The 20206-nt window shown below is 41.8% G+C and overlaps 2 protein-coding genes across 3 annotated transcripts; one reads left to right on the forward strand and one right to left on the reverse strand.

Moving 5' to 3' along the window:
* Positions 1-469: 469 nt before the first annotated feature.
* RB195_013899 (uncharacterized protein) lies at positions 470-10288 on the reverse strand (the record flags this gene model as incomplete). Of its 2 annotated transcripts, XM_064203924.1 has the most annotated exons (17): positions 470-503; positions 660-685; positions 772-819; positions 2536-2631; positions 3372-3526; positions 3790-3958; positions 4153-4298; positions 4363-4434; positions 4560-4717; positions 5235-5350; positions 6009-6103; positions 6160-6306; positions 8839-8994; positions 9221-9326; positions 9390-9520; positions 9900-10042; positions 10164-10288. In XM_064203924.1, 17 exons carry the CDS (start codon positions 10286-10288, stop codon positions 470-472), a joined length of 1923 nt encoding a protein of 640 aa, XP_064059804.1. The 2 variants fall into 2 exon arrangements, with proteins under 2 accessions (XP_064059804.1, XP_064059805.1); XM_064203923.1 differs by lacking the exons at positions 470-503; positions 660-685; positions 9390-9520; positions 9900-10042; positions 10164-10288 and adding an exon at positions 6643-6696 and having other exon boundaries at positions 742-819; positions 9221-9305.
* Positions 10289-10639: 351 nt separating this feature from the next.
* RB195_013900 (uncharacterized protein) lies at positions 10640-13934 on the forward strand (the record flags this gene model as incomplete). The annotated part of the gene is made up of 3 exons (XM_064203925.1): positions 10640-10738; positions 12831-12935; positions 13869-13934. The coding sequence occupies 3 exons, from the start codon at positions 10640-10642 to the stop codon at positions 13932-13934; spliced, it is 270 nt and encodes an 89-aa protein (XP_064059806.1).
* Between the last annotated feature and the right edge of the window lie 6272 nt (positions 13935-20206).

Genomic DNA, 20206 nt, shown 5'->3' on the forward strand with positions numbered 1-20206 from the left:
TTTGACAATATGCTCGAAGGTTTTGATTTCAGCAAAGTAAATTACCAGCTTTGAGAGCCCACAAGTTACAAGTTACAAAAAAACAGATCGTTGGGATACAACAGTACAACGGTAATCACAGAGAAGTGAGCGAAAAACAGAACATTTTAAAGTTTGTTGTGATCCGTCGTGAAGTCATTCTATCTTGAGTATGGTCTAAACTGGAAAATCTATAGGAAAAAACGACTTAAGAAACTAAGCTAACGATTTAAAGGAAAAGAACGGTCATTTTAAACAACAAACATGCTATAACTCAGAATTTGTAAGCAATTAGAAACCCTATGTATATGAAAAGGAAAACCAAGCACTAATATGAGAATAGTATTAACACGCAGACACATTGGGAATACGGTGACCAGATGTTTTGCAGCACGTTTCCAATAAAACAAAGAAGAATTGCAGTTCATTCTTCTCAATTTTAGTTAATTGATCACGGATTATCCATATCAACAGGCGACAAAGTTCTGAAAAGTAATACGAACTCGGTTTTTGGATGAGGCTGCGTTGTTCAGATTTTTTTAACCCGAAAGTGCAGACAACATGTCGAGGCAGATTTCCAAAAATGAGAGTTTTTCAAGGTGAATGATGAACTTCAAGTAAAAATTGACTATCAAAATCACTTAAGGCTGTCTACAACGACATAATCCTATCAGTTATCTTGTTCTTGCGGTTCGGACATCGTGTCTTCAGCATAGTGCATGGCTAGCGGAAAGTCGTCTTTTCCGTTTGAACCACTTCCTTCCTGCCTATGACAGTAGCACAATACTTGTTCGGCACCACCTGAACAATAAAATCTATCTGATACACATAGAAAGGGAAAGGAAGCAAGAATATATTGAGAGATTTTAGTAAGACATTAAAGTGAAGATAATATAATTTAGTCGTTTTAGTAGACACATCAAAAGCAAAATCAATACGTTTGAGAAAGATTAAGTGAAATGGCTCTACGACCTACTTTTACGAATATCGTTGCAGTGTTCATGCAAACAAAAACAAAAGAGGCGGGCGCTATTTTTCTAAGTAATTAAGAAGAAAAGTAACTGAGTTATAATTAAATTAATCAGTACGTCAAGTCAAAATCAATCCCAGGCTAGCATGCAGAAAAATGTATAGATCTTTCGAATCATCATGATACAACGTACTTCTGGAAATCCTCGATATTGAGCGCTATCTCCAATTACGTAGAGACAAGATGAAACTACCGGAGCGCAACCCCTTTCGCAAGTGCATCATAGGTTTGGTTGTTTTGTGCTTCTGATTAATTCGCAATTTGTAATTTCATTTGTAATTTGCAAATCACAAAAGAAAATTTGGGGAGCTTATGGATACGGAAAACAGATGAATTAGTAGCAATAGATTGATCTATTTGGCCAACTCTTTACAAGACTGGTTGGACGAAAATGCATAATACGGATTAGAAATGAAACTATGGAATTATTATTGGGTCAACTTTCTACACTCCCACAAATAATGAAATTCACATTGTGTGTTTTCATTGCATCGACACTACGGGTGCAAACAGTTGCTGTATTAGTTGAATTGATCAGTTCCTTGCTTCTGATCCATCACTTGCCAGTACCGAAAGAAGATGTTTCACATTTTTGCTATAATATTCGCAAACTACTTCATAAACTCTACGTAGTTGTGAAAACCTGAAAACTCGTGAACCTTGTATGCTTACTTAAACTGCCTACTTAAAAGAAAAGATCTATTTGCGTTGCACATAGAATGCAACAACCATCCTTGTGTCGGCGGTACAAAACAGCTTTCCACTCTAGCTGGAAGTTTTCCACTTCAGAAATAAAAGCAACAGCTAATGTAGGAACAAGTTTTTGACTCTGGCGAAACCTCTATACTGTCAGACCAGCCAAATATGAAATAACTAAGATATTGGCGTAGCAGAGTCATGATTTACTGTTTCGCGTAACCGTGGATATTGAAAAACCTTGAATCCCCCAACGTGAGTTCTTTTGAGGCATGTTTGTCTGATGTTGTCTTTGAGCTATTTGCTTGCTATATTTGGAGTGGGGCGGGTGTGGCGCAGTCGGTTAGAGGTCCGTTGTAGGCACACGGTCGAGGGTTCGAAACCACCCTGGTGCAAACCAAGCCTTTCATCTCTCCAGGGTCGATAAATTGGTACCAGTCCTGTCTGGAAGGATAAAAACACTGACTTGGTCATCGGCTAGCCCCCGCAAGTCATTGTATAGGCCAATACGCGTTCCGAAACCTCATCGATTACGAATTCTAGTAAGACGCGTTGGCGCATCCCAAGTGGATTGATATGCCAGTGACTTTACTTTTATCTGTGGAGTAACGAGACGTTTGAGTGGGTAGTCTCTATTTGTCTTTGATTTTTCAAAGTTAGATGAAGGCTGTTTGTTTGAAGGCTGGATGTTTCAGACTTAACATTAGCCAAAATAAAAAAGATAAAAGTCTTAGTTGTCTGCTCAAAGAAGAGTACACCATTCAGACATTATATATCTCTTAAGTGCGAACCTGAAAAGATGATCCTGATTCACACGGTTCTCCATCTATTGCGAAGTATCCGCTCTTGGTGAGTGGCTCGACTCTAACCGCCTTTGCCGGTATGATCTGTAATTTGTAAACAAGGCATTAGTTATTAGGTAAAAAAAGTGAGAATGATAAACTAGAAGCTATAGCCCTCAGCTAGTCTGCTTAAAAGATACGTCACTGCCAAAATGCAGCTATCTAGACAGAAATCATCAGCTAAAAATAGGATTAGAACTTTTCCAGGGCAGCGATGTTGCAGCTATCGCCGTTTGCATCTCATCGGACAGAGTAAGCTCTATGTGAGAGTGTAAGATTTGCATTGGTTTTCTTATCTGAGCGTAACATTTTTTCGAACCTTAGTTTCGGGCTGGCGGAGGACAATAATTTAATTCTTAGCCGTTATTAGCATCGTTAGCTTATTAAGCTATGGTTATGACAGGCGGTTATGACAGGGTCTACTCAGTGAGCAGCTTTTTGGTTCCCAACAAGTTTTTATAGAAGTCTTAGTTATGAAGTGGAGCAACCTCGATTCCCTTGTACTTCATAGAAAGATTACTATGCGGCGACCACCTTCATAGCCCTCTTTGGTTGACACAGAAGGTGTGCACGCAGCATTCGATTGTGAGAATAAAAGAAAAACAAAAAGAAAAAGATGTGCATGAAAAAGTGTGTGACTTCAAACGTGGCCGTAAAAAATTTTTCAAATGTCGTAACTGAAAAAAATAACCTGGAAATTTCGCCAGAGTGAGAAAAATAACGGAAAAAAGCGACACTTTGAGATCTTTCGAGACATTCCTGAGAAAGAACGAGAAGGAAGTTACCTGCATGCATGGGTGGGCCAAGTGCTTGCTACTTTCCATAAATAAGAACAGATCTGCGACATGAAATCTCGTCTTTATCGTATTCCAGTCAATAAGAGTCAGGTACATAGTTGGCTCATCCAGACGTGCCGATGGCAGAAATGGTATATCAGACCCTGTAGCAACATTGAAATGGAGAGTATCCGTGCCGACCAAAAGGTGCTGTAGTCGAGTCAGAACGAGGTGAAGCTCCGCGCAGTTGCATAAGCGCCTACACTCTTAGCGGCGCGGTCGAAGTGGGACCATCGCAAACTACCCGATTAACGGTCCTAACAAGGATCCTCACTCGATTCTAGCCGCTACTCCCCACCGCACCGCACGGAGCGCAGCCGCTTACGCAACCAGCACCGAGTTTCAGGTAGTTTTGACTCGACTGTACCTAAGTGGCTCAGCGTTGAGACATTTGCCATCACCCAGTCTCCTTCTACTGTCTTCCAGTTCTCGCCTAACGGTTGATCCAAACTGGGAATATCCATAAGTGAGGTGCCTACAAGTGACTGTTCCAAAGATGAGAAGTGTTCCTTTTCCAGTCGTTCTAATCCAGTAGCCTGAAAAATCGCAGCCTTATTCAGGTACGTTTTGTACTAGGGAAAGTAGAAATAGAAGTTATGGTAAGATCAAACAGCGTGGAGTGATAATTCTCACAGAACTTATATTAATTACAAAACCGACATAAATGCAAGGAAGCCCACATCAATCCGCACTAAAGCAAAGCAACTCTGGAACCTTTAGTGAAGATTACCTGGTCGACATTTCTGTAGTCGAAATGGTCCCCGCCGAACATTTTCCTGTCGCAGTTAAACGGTAACATAGTATTTCTTGAGGTGGTTTTGCACTGCACAGGAATATAGGAAACACGAGCTCTGTAGGTAGCAACGTGAGGCAACTCTAAAAGCAACTTTGCCTGCTGCTAAAAGTTGTATACAGAACCAAAAACGAACAAAGATCTTACGCAGTATCCTCAGTATGGCCTCCATGTGCAGCCGAATCATACCTGCCCATCTGAATCGCTCACTGCCCAGATCTAAAAGTAAGAAAAAAACTCAGACGTGCTGATCCAGATCCGTCTCGTTCCCTACTTCAAGTCTAATTGGAAACTTTCAAGAGATTAGAAACAATTATATTATATGAGCATGGTGAGCGCCTTACCAATATCAGCTATAAGTCCCCAATTTGCGCTCATAAACATTGGTCTGGTGCCGTCATTCGCAGTTTGAACATTGTAGAGACGCAATGGGATATATCGAGGACGCGTTGCCATGAGACAGCATTCTGTGATGAAGATGTCTCGGGACGAGAACGGCTCACTGGAAAGTTTGTGTTGCAAAAAAAGACCAAAAGTAGCTACACTCTCGGACCATATTATAAATACAGCCGGATGATTTCATGAGTGTGTGGAGCGTAGCACGAAAGCAGTGTGCCCATACCTCGTTTCTGCCCTGTTCAAAAAGCATAGCATCTGCGCAATAGAGTGGAAACTCCAGATACTGTCAACTATAAACCGCTATGTTTCCACATATTACATGCTGCGTTCGCCCTTGAAAATGTTGTGTCGATCCGATGCGTTAAATCCTCATCGAAGGCAGTAGGCTGATGGAACGACAGTCAATATGGGGCCAGTGAACTCCTTGGAGCTCTTTCCTCTTGCTTTTCTCCGATAGTTTTTTCCGGAGCAGTGGTTGGGATCGAGGAGGATCACCGATAGCTTCACTCCGACCATAGCGATGAGTGGTGCTAGCGAAGGTCTCCCCTGGATACTAATCGCAACGCTCCATCACTTTTTATTCTCGTGGGATGTAGTGAATTAGCAAGGACCTCACTTACTTGCACGCATAACAGATCGCTGCTGCCAGTGCGTTGCTGGTTCCTCCAGGAATATGGCAGATTGGGAACTTCAGCGCTCTCTCGCGGTCTTTGCGCTGGAGAAGTCCGCAAATCACCTGAAGTACGTCCTTGGAAATAATGAGGGATTTAAGGGCATCACCCCACGAATCTGTGGTGGTATGAGTTTCAGCCGGGGAATGCCTATACATGGTCGTAGATTGTGGAGAAGAGGGTGATTCCGTTCATCTCTCCCCGCACCAGTGTAAACGGACGAACTCGGAACGCTGTTTCCTACGACGGCTTCTGTCGCAAAGCCCCCCGCCTGCAATTTTCGACTATCCGTTTACACTGATATAGGGAGAGATTCGTCACAATCTACGACCCCGTATAGCCATTACCCGGCTGGAACCCGTACCACCCCAAATACGTGGGGTGATGACTTTAAGCAGGCAACATATAGTGAGGTCAAAAAAACAAGAAGCACGGTGCAGTTGCGTAAGCGGCTGCGCTCGAAGCGGCGCGGTGGAGATGGTGGTTGGGATCGAGGTGGGACCACCGCAAACCGCAGCAATGAAAGGCAGTAGCAGAGGTCCTCACTCGACCCTACCTTCATCGCAGCGCAGCGCAGCTCTTCGATCGCAACCACTCACGCAACTGCGCCGTGCATCACGTCGTTTTGACTCTACTACATGTCAAACATAAAATTGTCGCTTGTCCGCTGAAAGGTTTGTTTATGCTTATCATGCTTGCTTAAGGAAACATATGCAAAGTCACCTCCGTCACGAGACCATCTCCGCTGTTTACCAAAACTGCATCGTATCGATCAATATCCAGCTCCTGGATTATCTTCGTCGCATGTTTGGGATATTCTGAAATCGCAAATCAGTTGAAGACTTCGCTAGAGTTCCTTTGATGCATTCCTTACCAGTGAGGATCACTTCATACTTAATTTTTGCAGCTCGCAAAACACGCAAACCGTGTTCGGCCCACAGTTTTTCAGCACGCTTCTGTCCACTGAACGGATTAATCAACACAAGAACGCATCCGGTTGGCGAATGAGACAGCAGATGGGCTAAACAATATCCTCCATTGTTCGCGAAGTTTCTTCTGTTTGGGGATCATATATCTTACTATATACTATACTATATAAGGCACTTATTAGTTCGTCGGTACATCCTACACGAACCCCAACATACAAGATTTGTCGGACCACTGCAACGTCCTGAAACTCGGTCCAGTTCCGCGAGTGACTTCGTTCGAAGGGAGCGGTTGGGATTGGAGATGGGGTTATTGCTAGCTCCATAGGCTACTATAGGCAGATTAGAGGCTTGGCCATGAGACAAAGACTTGCGCCTACAGCCGTTGCTTTCATGTCTAAGGTGGAAAAAACCCCTACTGGAACGCAAACCTCTATTGTACTGCCGATACATAGATGATTGTTGCATTGTATGTCCAACACAAGCTGAAATGAACACTTGCTTCGATCTCTTAAATGAACAATCTCAGTACATAAAGTTCACGAGGGAAAGCTAAAAACAATTGGCTGCCGTTTCTCAATGTCCAGGTCCATTTGTGTAGGGGAAATTGGAAAACAAAATGGTATCGAAAACCAAGTTGTAAAAACATTCTGATTCACTACCAATCGGCGCACCCCTGGAGAACCAAAAAGTCAGTCATTGAAAATATCTTTAAGACAGCGGCAACGGTTTCATCTGAGGCTCAAAGGCGCATTGCCTCCATAAACATGGCTAACCACATTGCTTAGTCCAATGGGTACCCAGCAAAGGTTTCTCACTCAAATCGGAGCCATGCAACTGAGCGACGGTGCCACAGGGTAGAATAAACAACAAAAATCCCTTTCTGTCTTCCTTTTATTTCGGATAACATGAGTAATGCAGTGCGAGCAAGCTTACGACAGGCGGGTTTGCAAGACTCAGTCAGAGTAGTGAACATACCATCTGTGAACCTGAAGCAGCAGCTAGTCCGCAATCGCGCCTATGACAGACTTTGCGAGACACCTAATTGCATCGTTTGTCCGAACGGGAGGCAGGGTGATTGTGTGGTATCGGGAGTTATCTATCTAATCACCTGTCAGTTATGTGGGGCTGAGTACATTGGCGAAACAGGAAGATCACTATGTATCCGCGTCAAGGAGCACCTAGATGGGCTCGTAAAATCAAAAACATCCCCTTTAGGTGCTCATCGCAGACAGTGTCATGACAACATCTCTTTCAAGATAGCTGTCACTATCTTAGCACGCGAATCAGACGTTCTAGCGCGAAAAACATTGGAAGCGTTTTATATCACGGCCAAAAGTCCAATCATGAATCGTAAAGAAAAATGCATCGCTGTGACCAACGAGCTGGCGCCATATCAGGACCTTTGCGGGTTTTGACCTACGGGGTCAGAGGTGGGGGCATCGTTACTGGTTAATACTAGTGGCGCAACTCTAACAACTGGTGGTCCGCAAACATCACGATTTCGTGGCTATAAAGTGGGCGCTGGTCTGCTTTTCTGACGTTGTTTTCAAATATTGTTTTTGCTAAATCATATCTTGTGGGATGACGAGGCGTTTGAGAGAGTAGATTACACGTGTCTTTGATTTTTCCAGGCTTTGAAGAAGGCGACGACGCCGAAACGTTAGCCAGAATAAAGATCAATAACAATCTTGGTTCTGCTTAAAAAGTAGTACACAATCAAACCCTACGATGCCAAAATTCAAAGAAGGTCGAACTTGGAACCATCTGCTCTTACGAGGAACGTTGCAACGCGCCACCTTTGTATACGCGCCGCATTCACGAGGGACCGGACGAAGTTCAATGAGGGTCTGTTACAGCCTATTCAAGTAAAACCAACGAATAGGCTGCTGAGGAAACTGGCATGTGTGCAATGGTGACGCGTCGTAACGTACCCTATAGGAACAAACGCTCGGCGAGGCCGCTTCTGCTAGACCGTACCACCTTTGTACACTTTCCAGTTCCGTCAACAACCTCTTCATTGGTTTTACTTGAATAGGCAGCTAAGGAGACATCATTGAACTTCGGCCGCTCGCTCGTGGATGCGGGGCGTGCGAAGGGGGATGTTCCAGCGTATATCGTAGGAACGAACGCTGTTTAGGACTAGTAGGAACACCCATACTTTTATTCTGCACCCGGAATCCTAATATTGTCCATGAAAGATCCCAACATCATAAATTTCGCGGTATTCCGATTTAAGAGGAAAAGTGACATACAATGAAGATATAAAAGGACGAAAAGTTCTCAACTCCTTCGAGCCTTCTTCGGTTAATAATTAATCGGTTTTTTCTATAATTTGACTGTTAGAAACATAACATATTATGTAAGGCCAGTTCTTATGATGAGCGAATTCATTCGAAATTGAGAGTTTCAAGCAGAAGAAAAGTGTATGCGCGTTAAACGCGTCGTGCTCTCCCCGTTGAGGAAATCACGGGCCCGACTTCTTGGAAGGTTCGTCAAGATTAAATGATATAAATTAGAAAGGATCCCCTCGCATCTCTTGTTTTCATCAAACAAGGTGTTCTGGAACTTGATCTATTCGTTGCGGCTAGGATATAGATAATATGCACGCAAAGATAACCACCTACGAGGCGAGTTTCTCCTTATTCTCTCTTCTACACGTGTTAGAAATCTATCGGCATCATTCCTGGATGGGAATGTCACTCGAACTGGGCGATGGACTCTTCTGTTCCGCTCCAAAGGAAAACTTTCGACCATGACAGCACTCGTAGAAGCGTTGTCTTCTGAACTTCGATTATGACAGAACTTTAAGTTTTCATTTAAAAGAACTATATGTAGTAGGGTCAAAACGACATGGAGTACGGTGCAGTTGCCCGGGAATAGTGCTGGCGAGGGTCTCCCTCGATCCTAACCGCGATGTACCCGGTCCAAGGTACCGCTTTGGGGGCGGCCGCTTGCGCAACGGCATCGTGCTTCATCTCCTTCTGACCCTACTATACTTCAGGTTACCGTTGTCTGAATGACATCCCGCTATATCATCGATGTAAATCGGTGGTTGACCTTTGACCAGGACTTCTAGTTCCGTCAGCGACATAGAAGTAAGAGGACTGGGAACCTAATATCATAATCAGTAATAAAAAGATGAATGCTGCGGAGATAATAACGAGGCGTAAACCACTTCAGAATAATCATCACTGTCATTAAGACGCGTAGTATGAACAGTCAAAGCATAAGAAAGCCGCGTTGGTGACTCGCTCACACTCAGAAGTTGGTGTGGTGGAGAAGTGGAGTAAGATATCGATGAGAATGCTGGTAATAGTAATGACAGTAACCGCAGTAACAGTATAATGATACTAATAACGAAATAAATGACATTAGGGCGGTGGTTAGTGGTCATAATAGTGACAGATTATAATAATGATAACAATAAATAAATAGAAACGACAACGATGATTGTTGATAATAAGAAGTGGTAATAATAAACAGTAACGAATAGTGATGTTGGCAGCTAATGGCGACATTGATAGTAGTGCTAGCAATGTATGATAACAATAATAATAAACCAGCAATAAAATTGAAACAGACGCGAAAGATGGTTCATCGCTCATTTCCTATTTAAAATTCTATTTCTCAAATTTTCTTTTCCATGAGATTAACATGATTATGAAAGAGAAGTTTGTGTATTCACCGTTCGCATCGCAATCATATGTACATTCAATGCGAGCAGTTGAACAAATTTGTGGAGGTTTGGATCGCTGCCGATGAGCAGCAAGCATCATTTTGTGCGGATTGAGCGGTTTTTGTGTAAAATAGTTGAGATCAATGTTTTCCCTGCAAAAGTGAATAGAAAAAAATTTAGACCAGTCTGTTTTGCAAAATTTTCGTTTACAAACTCATTATTCATGATTTAATTGCTGGGGGTACAATAGTTTATATAGGTATAGCGGTTGACCGCTTAGAAGTGAACAATTGATAGCCACGGCAGAACCACTTCTTAGTTTCAGGTCCACTTTGTGCGCATACTACCACTTCGGTGCGTGTAACATCAAACCTGCTGGCATCAGCAACTCGGAGCATGTCTTATGACGGGGTGTTGGCTACAGTACGCTTCGTGCAGGTTGCGGTGGTCTTGAGTATAGGTTGGAGAAAACGAGGAAGAAACAAGGAAAATCTTTTTATAAGCAGTGTACCACGAAACTGACGATGTTGGTATCTTATCACGGACGGATGGGTGCAGGAGTGCAGTTCAGCCTGAGCATGACTACGCTTAATCCTCGCAATCATCCGAAAAGAGGCATAAAAGAACCGCATGTGATTCCGCCTCCTCTGCGATGCAATCCATGACTGGAAATAGAACCATGGCAATCCGCAACTCGTCTGCGATTGTGCGGGTAGGGCGCCTTTAGCTGGTTGTTTTATTTGGATTGGATGGTAACGGGGTTGCCTGCATTCTATCAAGTGATTAGTTATTCGTTAGTTGAACGGGAACAGACAGAGCTGTTTCACACGCCTACTTCTGTGTCACCGGTAAGAATTGGTCCTGATTACACTTACAGCCGTGATCCACACTCCTACTCTTCCACATCTATTCGAGTAGAGCTCCCAACACTGCCAATTTCATTGATCTTTGATCAGTTGTTATATTTATAATACTATTTTCTTACCTCTGAATCTAGCTAATCCTATTCTATAAGGTTCTCATTCCCACCTTTTTCATTTCTCTACTCCAACATATCTAGACACAACGTTTCGAAGTAATCAGCGCTTGAGAAGTTTTCCGAAGCATGGATTCAAGTACTGCATATAGAATGCTTCTTGTGGTGAAGCAGTTGATGCTAACACCATGTCTTTCCGTGGAGTTGTACACAGTGTCAGGGATTTCTATGAATTAGTAGGACTGCCATGAGGAGAACTAACGAAGATGAGACGCTGGGGTGTGCTAACATATTAAAAAATAAAAGAGAAAATTCCAGAGAATGTTCTCTGGGGCTACCTAAAACTTGAGAGGACACAAGTTCGAGGTGAGAAGAGACAAGTGAAGCACACAATTGAATTATTTCTGTAAAGGAACTCTTGGCTGTGAAGAGAATAGTGAAAGGATCCAGTACACGTGCTGGAAGTAAGATTGGTTCGATCTCCTTTACTAACGGTACGCTAGCGTTGTTATGCTACAGAGAAATCTTAAAAATAAAATTCTTCTTGAGACTGTATTGTGGTCTCAAGGATGGTTCATGGACAATGCTACTTTGCATAAGCGGATGAATGGATTCATGGTGAATGCCAGTATTAGACACTGTAATCGGTTAGGAGCAATAATGATTTGGACCTCTACTTAGGCAACATAACAACAAAATAAATTGGAAGTCGCCATAGACAGCGAGAATGAGAGACGTTCATCACTTGCGGCAAACATGTCGATGACAGTAAATTGGAAGAAGATTGACAGGTTTCTACGAAGAAAATTTCTATTCAAGGAATAAACGGCGTAAAATCGAACTCTTTTATAAGACCAGAGTTCGAGTTCGTATCGGAAGAAAGTTGTGAAGTTCTTGAACAAAATAGAGGAGGTCTCAGCACTCACTCTTTTCGAATGCATACTGAATGATATCCGCTCATTTATGCTCTGTGAGATGTGATGCATATTTTGTGCTCCTATTCGTGTTTCTAAGCACGAGTGAATCTTCAAATATACGTAATACCTTTGCAGGATTATTTTTTCATGAGTGCAATTGCACTTGTCTCAATTAATATACAACTCAGAGAGTGAAGCGAACTTAGAAACGTTGTGAATGATAGATAAGGAAATTCTTGGGTCTGTGAAATAAAAGTATTTTGTCGAAAAAAGCACTTGTCGAAGGCAAAGACCAGCAATAAACGGTGAGATTTTAATCGAATGATATTTGGGAGATGGAATAATTGAAATCAGTTGGATACGCGTGGATCTACTTCTCCCATGGTGATCTTTCTAATTACTATGCTACACAGCTATAATTTTATAATTTCTATCCAAAGATATTGCATAGAGGACCCGCCTAAAATATTCGTACAATGACACCATATTATAACACCATTAACACTTTTCGCAAACTAAGCACTTTCAATTTAGTTCTAATTTGAGCAATTGTTAACGACAGAAATCACATCCATTCCAGTCCTTAAAAATCCGGGGAAAGTTTCAATGGATGGTTCCTTCCGGTAGCACGGTTTGGAGTCTGATTATCAGGAGTGGAACAAGTGAAACTCTCTCAAACCCATATAAGAGAGCCTTCTGTTTGCCCAACGAAACAAACGTGTGCACGTTGACGAAATGAAACCCCATGAAGTGGATTACTAGTGAACAATTCAACACAATCTTCCGAAGAATGAACACCCTTCCAGGGGGTTTGGTTGCATTGGATGTAAGGAGCTGTCGCCTTAGCTAAGCCGATCCCTCTAGTGCCAGTTAAACCGGGACGACAGCAGTAACAAGACTTTCAAACGAACACTCTAGCGGACACTCAAACAAAGAGGAACTGTTGATATCTGCAGGCGCTGGCGTAGCTACTCTGCTACCGTTAAAGTATTAAGAGAAGGAAAATAGAACATTTTCCACGCCGTTTCTTACTTGAATTTAATCCAGACGAAAAAGACGGCGGAACTGAGGGGTGTTGTGGAGAAAGAGCAACGCTTGAAAATACCCAACGTTAGTGCTCTTTGCGGATTACATATTGGTACACCGGTTTTGGTGAGTTGAAGGATTTTTTTTTTGATTTTTTTGAAAAAAAAAATTTCATACAGGAAGTTAATTATACAGCTCCCACTACAGTGTATTTCATCTAATCATTTCCAAAGACCTTTCTCGTTCAGTAAATTCTTCGATGTCCCATATTAGTTCTTTGTGTCTCCTGTTTTTGAGTCTTTAATTTTTTTTCACGCCGTCCTTCGCTATTCCCTAAGTTTCTCATGCCTAATTCGACGGCCTTCACCTTCACAATACAAATCTCGCGATCAGCAGCTCTATCATCTCCACTGAAAGCTAGAAGCAAAAAGTGTCGAGAGCGTTTTTTCTATTCGACACTCTCCTTAATGATTAGAGAGAACGGTAAAATTAAGGGTTAAAACACCATTATTATTTATCAAATTGAGAAATTCTTTGCCAAAAGAATTACAACACAATGTCAGTACCTCTCACTTCTATGTAGATTTCTAAGTTAGAAGAAAAAAGCGTACGACTTGTTCCTTAAGCCGGTTTCCAACTATTCGTAGAGAGCTCTTAATTGCCGGATCCGCGGTGGTTCCCTCCCTTCCGTAAAAAACGGGGTGAAAGATGCTCTCACCAACCTATTCCAATAAAAAAAACAATGAATATGCGGCTGAAGAGATGGGGGCGTGTACAAGGCTGCGCGTTCTAAGGTACCTCGTAGGAAGCAAAACAGTTTCCATATCGTTTTTATGACGTTTGGGGGAATTTAGCGGGGCTACGCTCGTCTCCGTAATCTACAGCCCATCTCTAGCTTTTCCCGCGGATTCCCAGGCCACGTGGGATTCGTGGAATGCTGCTTTTGAAGCAAAGATCTCCAGATATAAGCAATATTCGAAGAGCAGAGGTATAGTAACACTCACTGAATAAAGCATTCAAAAAACAAAAATATTCTCTGGATAAAAACTACATATTTAGATTCGCTGGACTTCTCATAGCAAGAAATTCCCGACAGAAGATGTGAATATCTACGAGAAAAAGTAGTAATGGTTTCTTTCTGATCATTTGCCGTCTTTCTTTTTAATGATTCATCATTCTTTACTTCTTCAAGAAGGTTCACTCCTTTTCTTTTTGAGCTGGAACGAAATGTTTGTGGGAGTTCTCAAACCCAGCAATTGATTGATTGTCCGAAATTTCGTGAAGGTTCTGCGAAACGGTCGTTCAGTCGATCTGGAGAGTGATAAAAAGATTACGAATATGAGTTCCGAAGTTATTTAAATTGAAATCAATGTGCAACAAAGAGCTAGGCTGCATAATCGGAAGTGGAATAATTGAAATAATGTATGTATTGGCTTCACAGAAACAACGATATAGAATAGAGAATTTGAGAATTTCAAAATAGGTAAAGAAATTTAGTTCAGGGTTGGTGGCAGACGAGGCAAAGGTCAGGAACGGTGGCCATGTACTTTCGGAGACAAACAAGCGATAAAATATCTGTGCAAAGATAAGAAGCTCAGGATGGTACACTCCTTATATCAGAAGATGATTCGCCGGAAGAAATACTGCCCGAAAAACAAAATTTTACTTTGAGAATCACTTGAGAAAAACATAAGGATTCGGTTCGGAAGGTGCTAACTCATGAAGTAAGTGTGAAGTTTTACGGAGTTATTAGAAAAAAGTGGGTTCCCGTGCATAGCGGTGATCACGGCTGGCCGTGGACATTTGATGGACAACCTTGAGAACCTGTCACCTTGGATACAACGACGCAGCGGAACAATTTTTGTGAACGTAGGAGCGCTGACACACGATAGAACGCACAATCACATCCAAGCAGGCGCTCAAAAAAGATGCTATCGAATGAAGAAAGTAAACAAATCTCTTGTTATCAGATTGTTTGCGTCATGTTCGAAATATCAGCACTTCCGATGAAGTCGAAGCTCTCGCAGATCGCGCTGTCTTGTCTGTTGAGTGAATCTTAAGCATATTCTCACGAAACTTGATAATAATGAGAGCAAGGCTTCTGTAAACGTTTGATAACGCAACGAATTGCGTCAGAGGGAAAGAGAAAATTACGCCCGTTTTCCCTTCTCACTTCTCTTGGCCTAGAAGAGTTAGCTAGTTAGTTAGCTAGTTAAAGTTGTTAGCTTCGGATTCGCACCAATTCTGTAATGGTTTACGTTCCCACGAAAGAAATTTCACTTCCCCCAGCTTCAGTTTCTGATCATTTTCCACAAGTATTGGAGGACGGGGGGCGAAATAAATGCTCAATCAGGAACAACGACTTCCTGTCGAGGTTGAGATAACTCACCGAGAGAGCGAGTTATAGAACGTTGCAGTTCGCAGTGATACGAATAAATCAGGTGACCTTTGGTAGAACATCGCACAGGCTTCTACTCTTGCAGTTCCGTTGTTGCGTACCACTCAGAAAAGAGGTAATCCGCTATAATGAGGTCGGTGCTAGATGGTGCTAGGAGAGGAGAGTTTCGAGAGACAGCCACGACCTTTCAGTGATTTCTGTACTCTTTGAGTTCTTGCAGTTAGCAAACCGTGCAATTTCTTCTGAAAACGGTACGAAACTCTTGTCCACCGTTTGAGGGCGAGTTTAAAGTACAGTCGTAAAGATAACGTGCTTAGAACCAAATGGAATGTTTAAAAAATCATCCAAATATTCCCACGAACTCGAATAGTTAAAGAAAATTCGAAAAGGGCGTTCCATTCGAATACCCATTCAATTTTTGAATGGATACAAATGCTTTTTCCCCGAATACCTTGAATAATTTCAATACTATATTTAGACTGTTTCTACCAGAATACATTTAATACTAACACTATTTTGGATAGTTACTATGACGCATTCTAAGATACACCATTTGTGAAGTAAATAAACTATTCTAAAATAAAAGTAAATATTCTTCGATTTTTCTATGAAATCTGTGCTTGGATGGATACGCTGCTGTAAGCGGAAGTTTATTTACATATGAAGTTTATTTACATCCAAAGGAACATCGCACTGGAAGGCGAAAATATACGGGAAGATGAGTCGGATCTGGATCTCTTATGTAATCTCCAGTAACGGTAGAATTTCCTCGTGCACAAAATTTGCTCGCGATTTGCGGAAATATGTTTTACTGTTTTTTTTCTAAATGCATTGGTTTTCACCGTTAGATATGATAAAATTTACTCAAATAATTTAGTTAAAACAAGAACACTTCTAAAGGCTGCACGGCGCTAATTTTGTTGGAAAGCAAGTTCCTCCGGATTTCTGCTTGCTTACAAATTCCAAGTGCTTTAAGCAAATACTCAAATACGGTTTTATTCGAGAGTTCATTAGGCGAAAAAGATGAAATTAGAACCGAACAGAATTCCGTTTGATTTTTTTTTATTTGATTCGCTTACTTGAAAAAAACTCAAATTCTTTTGCATAGAAGCTGACGAGTTAGCGGAAGGTATCGTCACCGGCAAATTGGATCGCTGGCAGTTTACTGGTAAATACCACGTGAAGCCGGAACAATACATAGTGCCTTGCACCGTCGCTGTGCAAGCGCTCGAAACCTATCAACGTTTCAATTCAATAAGTTCAAATGGCATTTTCTTCGAGTGGACCTATATTGAAATGTTCTTCAATATCTCCGGAACATCGAGTAGTAGTGGAGTTCGTAAGACACGTGTTACTTCGGCGAAGAAAGTGTGCATAGGAAAACCTTGGCAGGATTCGCTGTTCATGAAGTAGTCCTGACCGGAAAGTTGGAAACATCAAAAGCGAGAGGAAATTAAGCAAATATCAATTCAGCCGTTTCAGGACGGGGTTTCCGTAATAGTTAGAACAATTTAGAACATTGTGAACTGAACACCCCATTAACTTCTGAAGGTACAAGGGATCAACGATTTCATTTGCGTTCAGTTAAAGCTCAACAAAACTCTCGTAAACTTCGCTCTTATGCAAAAAAATATCTTCTCCAGTGGATATGGATACAGGATAACTTTGAGTTTGTTTAGATGTTTTCGAAATCGGAACCTGAGAAGTCCAAAAAGTATGGAAAATAAATGGCAAAGGGAATAATGAAAGTCTAAAATAACGTAGGGTCGGCGTTGGAATTGCAGAGTTAGGGCCTCTTCAATAGAGAAATTTCCAGAAATGTTTTGACACTACGCTCTGCGCTAGAGGCGCATGTTGTCTCATTGACTGAAAAGCACGTAGGCACACCGGAGAGCTTTTAAAAGATGGTGGGGTGGAGCAGGGGACGGACGATTTTCCGAGACAAGCAATGTTTTTTAGGTCGCCATCATATGTACGGGGCATATGCAATTCAATTCACTTGATTCAATCAGTCAATTACAGTTACATATTTGTTGCGATCAAAATAAAACACAACAGGACTAACAAGACGCCTGCGGATCAATAATACACAAAGAAGCGTTGCATTACTGTAGAAGTGATGTTTTTCCTTTTGAAGTCAGCTTTCATCTTTCACTTCCCTTGTTCATGTACACCCAACAAACATATATCGACTAACTTTGTTGAAGTTAAATGGAGAGTTATGTTTCGCAGGTAGAGGTAGGTATTACGGCTGTAGGACTACAGCGAGACAACACTCTTCCAATCTCTTTTTAGTGAGACAGCTCCCAGGGAGGTCACATTTCGTCGTCACCCGTGTTCTGCACCTTGCTACAAAATTTGTTGTCAACCTGAGCTCAATCGGAATTGAATTCACCTTAACAAACTCATGCAGTTGGCTACGACTCGTGATCAGCCACCCCTGGATTTTTTCCCGAGAAGAATTGATTTTCGGTGTCGATACCGTCATGGAAGCTGATAAAGCACGATTCTGGCATGTATTTGTTTCCACCACTTTAGCCTTCGCGGCGTCAATGCGGCAATTGAATTCCATCGTCGTCAGTTGGAATTTGAAGTCATATGGTAAGAAATTACAAAAAGATAAAGGAAAAAGTGTCTGGCGTTAATCAATCCGCTTGGGATGCCCACGTCCACTTTAATTCAGAATCGTTTGAGGTTTACGAACGTGTAACTAGCCTGTACGGGAGCAAGCCCATTTATCAAGCCATCACTTGCTTTATTCCACCAGGCAAGTCTGGTACCGATTTATCAACCCGAGGGATAAAAGGCTTGGTTTGCACTAGTTCGGATTCGAACCTTCGAACGAGGCAGCGGAACCTCTAACCGACTGCGCTACACCCACCCTCTTCCCCTGTTGATGTGCACTAAGTTGAGTTTTATGGCGATTAGGGCAGGCTATATTTCGCATAAGATGTTTTATATCCTTCAAACGTAATGACTTTTATTTACTGTCGTCTGAGCTTATTATAACTCAATGAGCACTCACACCACTTCTTTTCATGTTCCATAACCTAGGACGAGGTAGCGGAACAATTATCCAAAGCATTCGCACACTTCCAACTTTGAACCTTTTTTTCTGGTTGTCGAAAGCCTTGGCAGCTCAAAAATCGCTCGAATGCCGAATGTTTTGGAATCTGAAGTGTTTTATTCTTGGAGGCTCATTCCCTCTTTTATGTTTGCTAGGATTAGCATGAGAGAATTTTACGTGCACGAAGCACGTACAGCTTTACAAACTGTTTCCGTTAAAGTATTTTATATATAGTATATATATTATATTTATATTTATAGTATATATTTATATTTATATATAGCATAGGAAAGTATTTTTTAGTATTAAAACAAAGGAAGATGTTGAGAACTACAAGAATTAGGACTTAATGCTATGAAAATAACGACAGCATCTTTTTGAACACGGAACGAAGGAATGGGAAAAATGGAAATGAACGTTTTCGGACTTTCGACGCTTTCAAAAGAAGGTCGATAATGTAGTAATATAATCCGTAACCGCAGAGAGAAGGGTGATCGAGGGAGGAAACTGAGCACTCAACTTTTTTTCTCGATTCTTGATTGAGAACGAAGTTGTTATTTCGTGCTCTTTTGTTGGACATAAAAAGTAGCTAAACTCATTCATAGGAACTTCTTTCCTCTGATTTTTCTTCAGTCAGACTGTTTTCTTTTACGTTTTCGTTCGGTTCGTTTTAATGTGGCACGCAAACGAAAAAGGTCGCCATTTGACGGATTGAATAGGCAGCTGAAGTGGGAATGTTTTGCAAAGATAAGGATGGCTGCTCCAGCAAGTGTTCCAGGATCGAAGTTCGAACCGTGCTCGGTCTTTTATCAAAAACATGGTACCACTAACGTGATAAAAGTGAACAACCAAGGATGTTCATTTTTATCACGTGAGTGGTACCATGTTGATGTCAAGGATGAAACCAGCCAAGGAAAGAACTCTGGTAACAGCCAATCACACCTACTTCGTAACAAGGAGGATTTTTGAGGTACATAACTCCTATGTCCATACCCCGGAGACGTGCATGAAACAGATGAACATTTGATAAGAAAACCAGGCCTTCCTTCTCGTGCGCTTCAGGAATGTTTAACACAGGCTGTTTTTCATCTCCAACGGACAAATATTTGTCTGATTTCAAATTCTCACAAGCATGCACATCGCCTGTCGTACAAACGAACGGTAAATGTAAATGCGATAAGTGATTGTGAGAAACAAGTGTTCCACTGCTTTTATTGGTGCAGTATTTGTGGTGCGTAAATTTACTAGTCAAAAGTCGGCTCGAAAATAATCCCGTTCTATGGAAGTAGCAACCTTCAAAATTCTTACGACGTACTTTTATAGAGGCATGACAAAGTTTGCGGCACAGCTCGCAGTGGATATTTTGTCTAAAACGATCCTCATAACTGTAGTTAGCATTTATGAGAAGTTCTGTACGTGTGTCTTTTCTGATTCTAACAGGATGAAGAAAACGAACTGGTGATTGAGGACGAAGTGATCAGAACATTTGTGATCCGCGTTCCTCTGTTACTCGATTTTCATATTGTCTGTGTACGGGCAGGTTAATGCAAAGCCAAAGACTGGTTCGTCGTGGAAGCGAGACGGTGGGAAAGTAGTTGTAGCGTATAAAGGTGTTGTACTCCGCCGCCCTTATATATTTTTCCCTTGCTGGAGCAATATGAGCGATTTACATGTGATACGATGCATAAGCATCCGCTCTTGTAAACTGTGATGGGTGGTCTGGAATTGGTAGTTCAGTTCCAGTTGAGGTAAGTGGGTGAGCTGAGGACACATCGTTATTCTGAGTAGGTAACTTCTGACCTCATCCTGCCCATTATGTGGTCGCCGTATGCCTTATGATGAGTAGATACTGGATGTACTCAACAGTAACTAGAGGAACAACACCTGCACGATTATATGTTGGAAACGTGTGTAAATGATTACACTTCCTAT

The sequence above is a fragment of the Necator americanus genome, chromosome V (assembly GCF_031761385.1).
Source record: "Necator americanus strain Aroian chromosome V, whole genome shotgun sequence".
Classification (NCBI taxonomy): domain Eukaryota; kingdom Metazoa; phylum Nematoda; class Chromadorea; order Rhabditida; family Ancylostomatidae; genus Necator; species Necator americanus.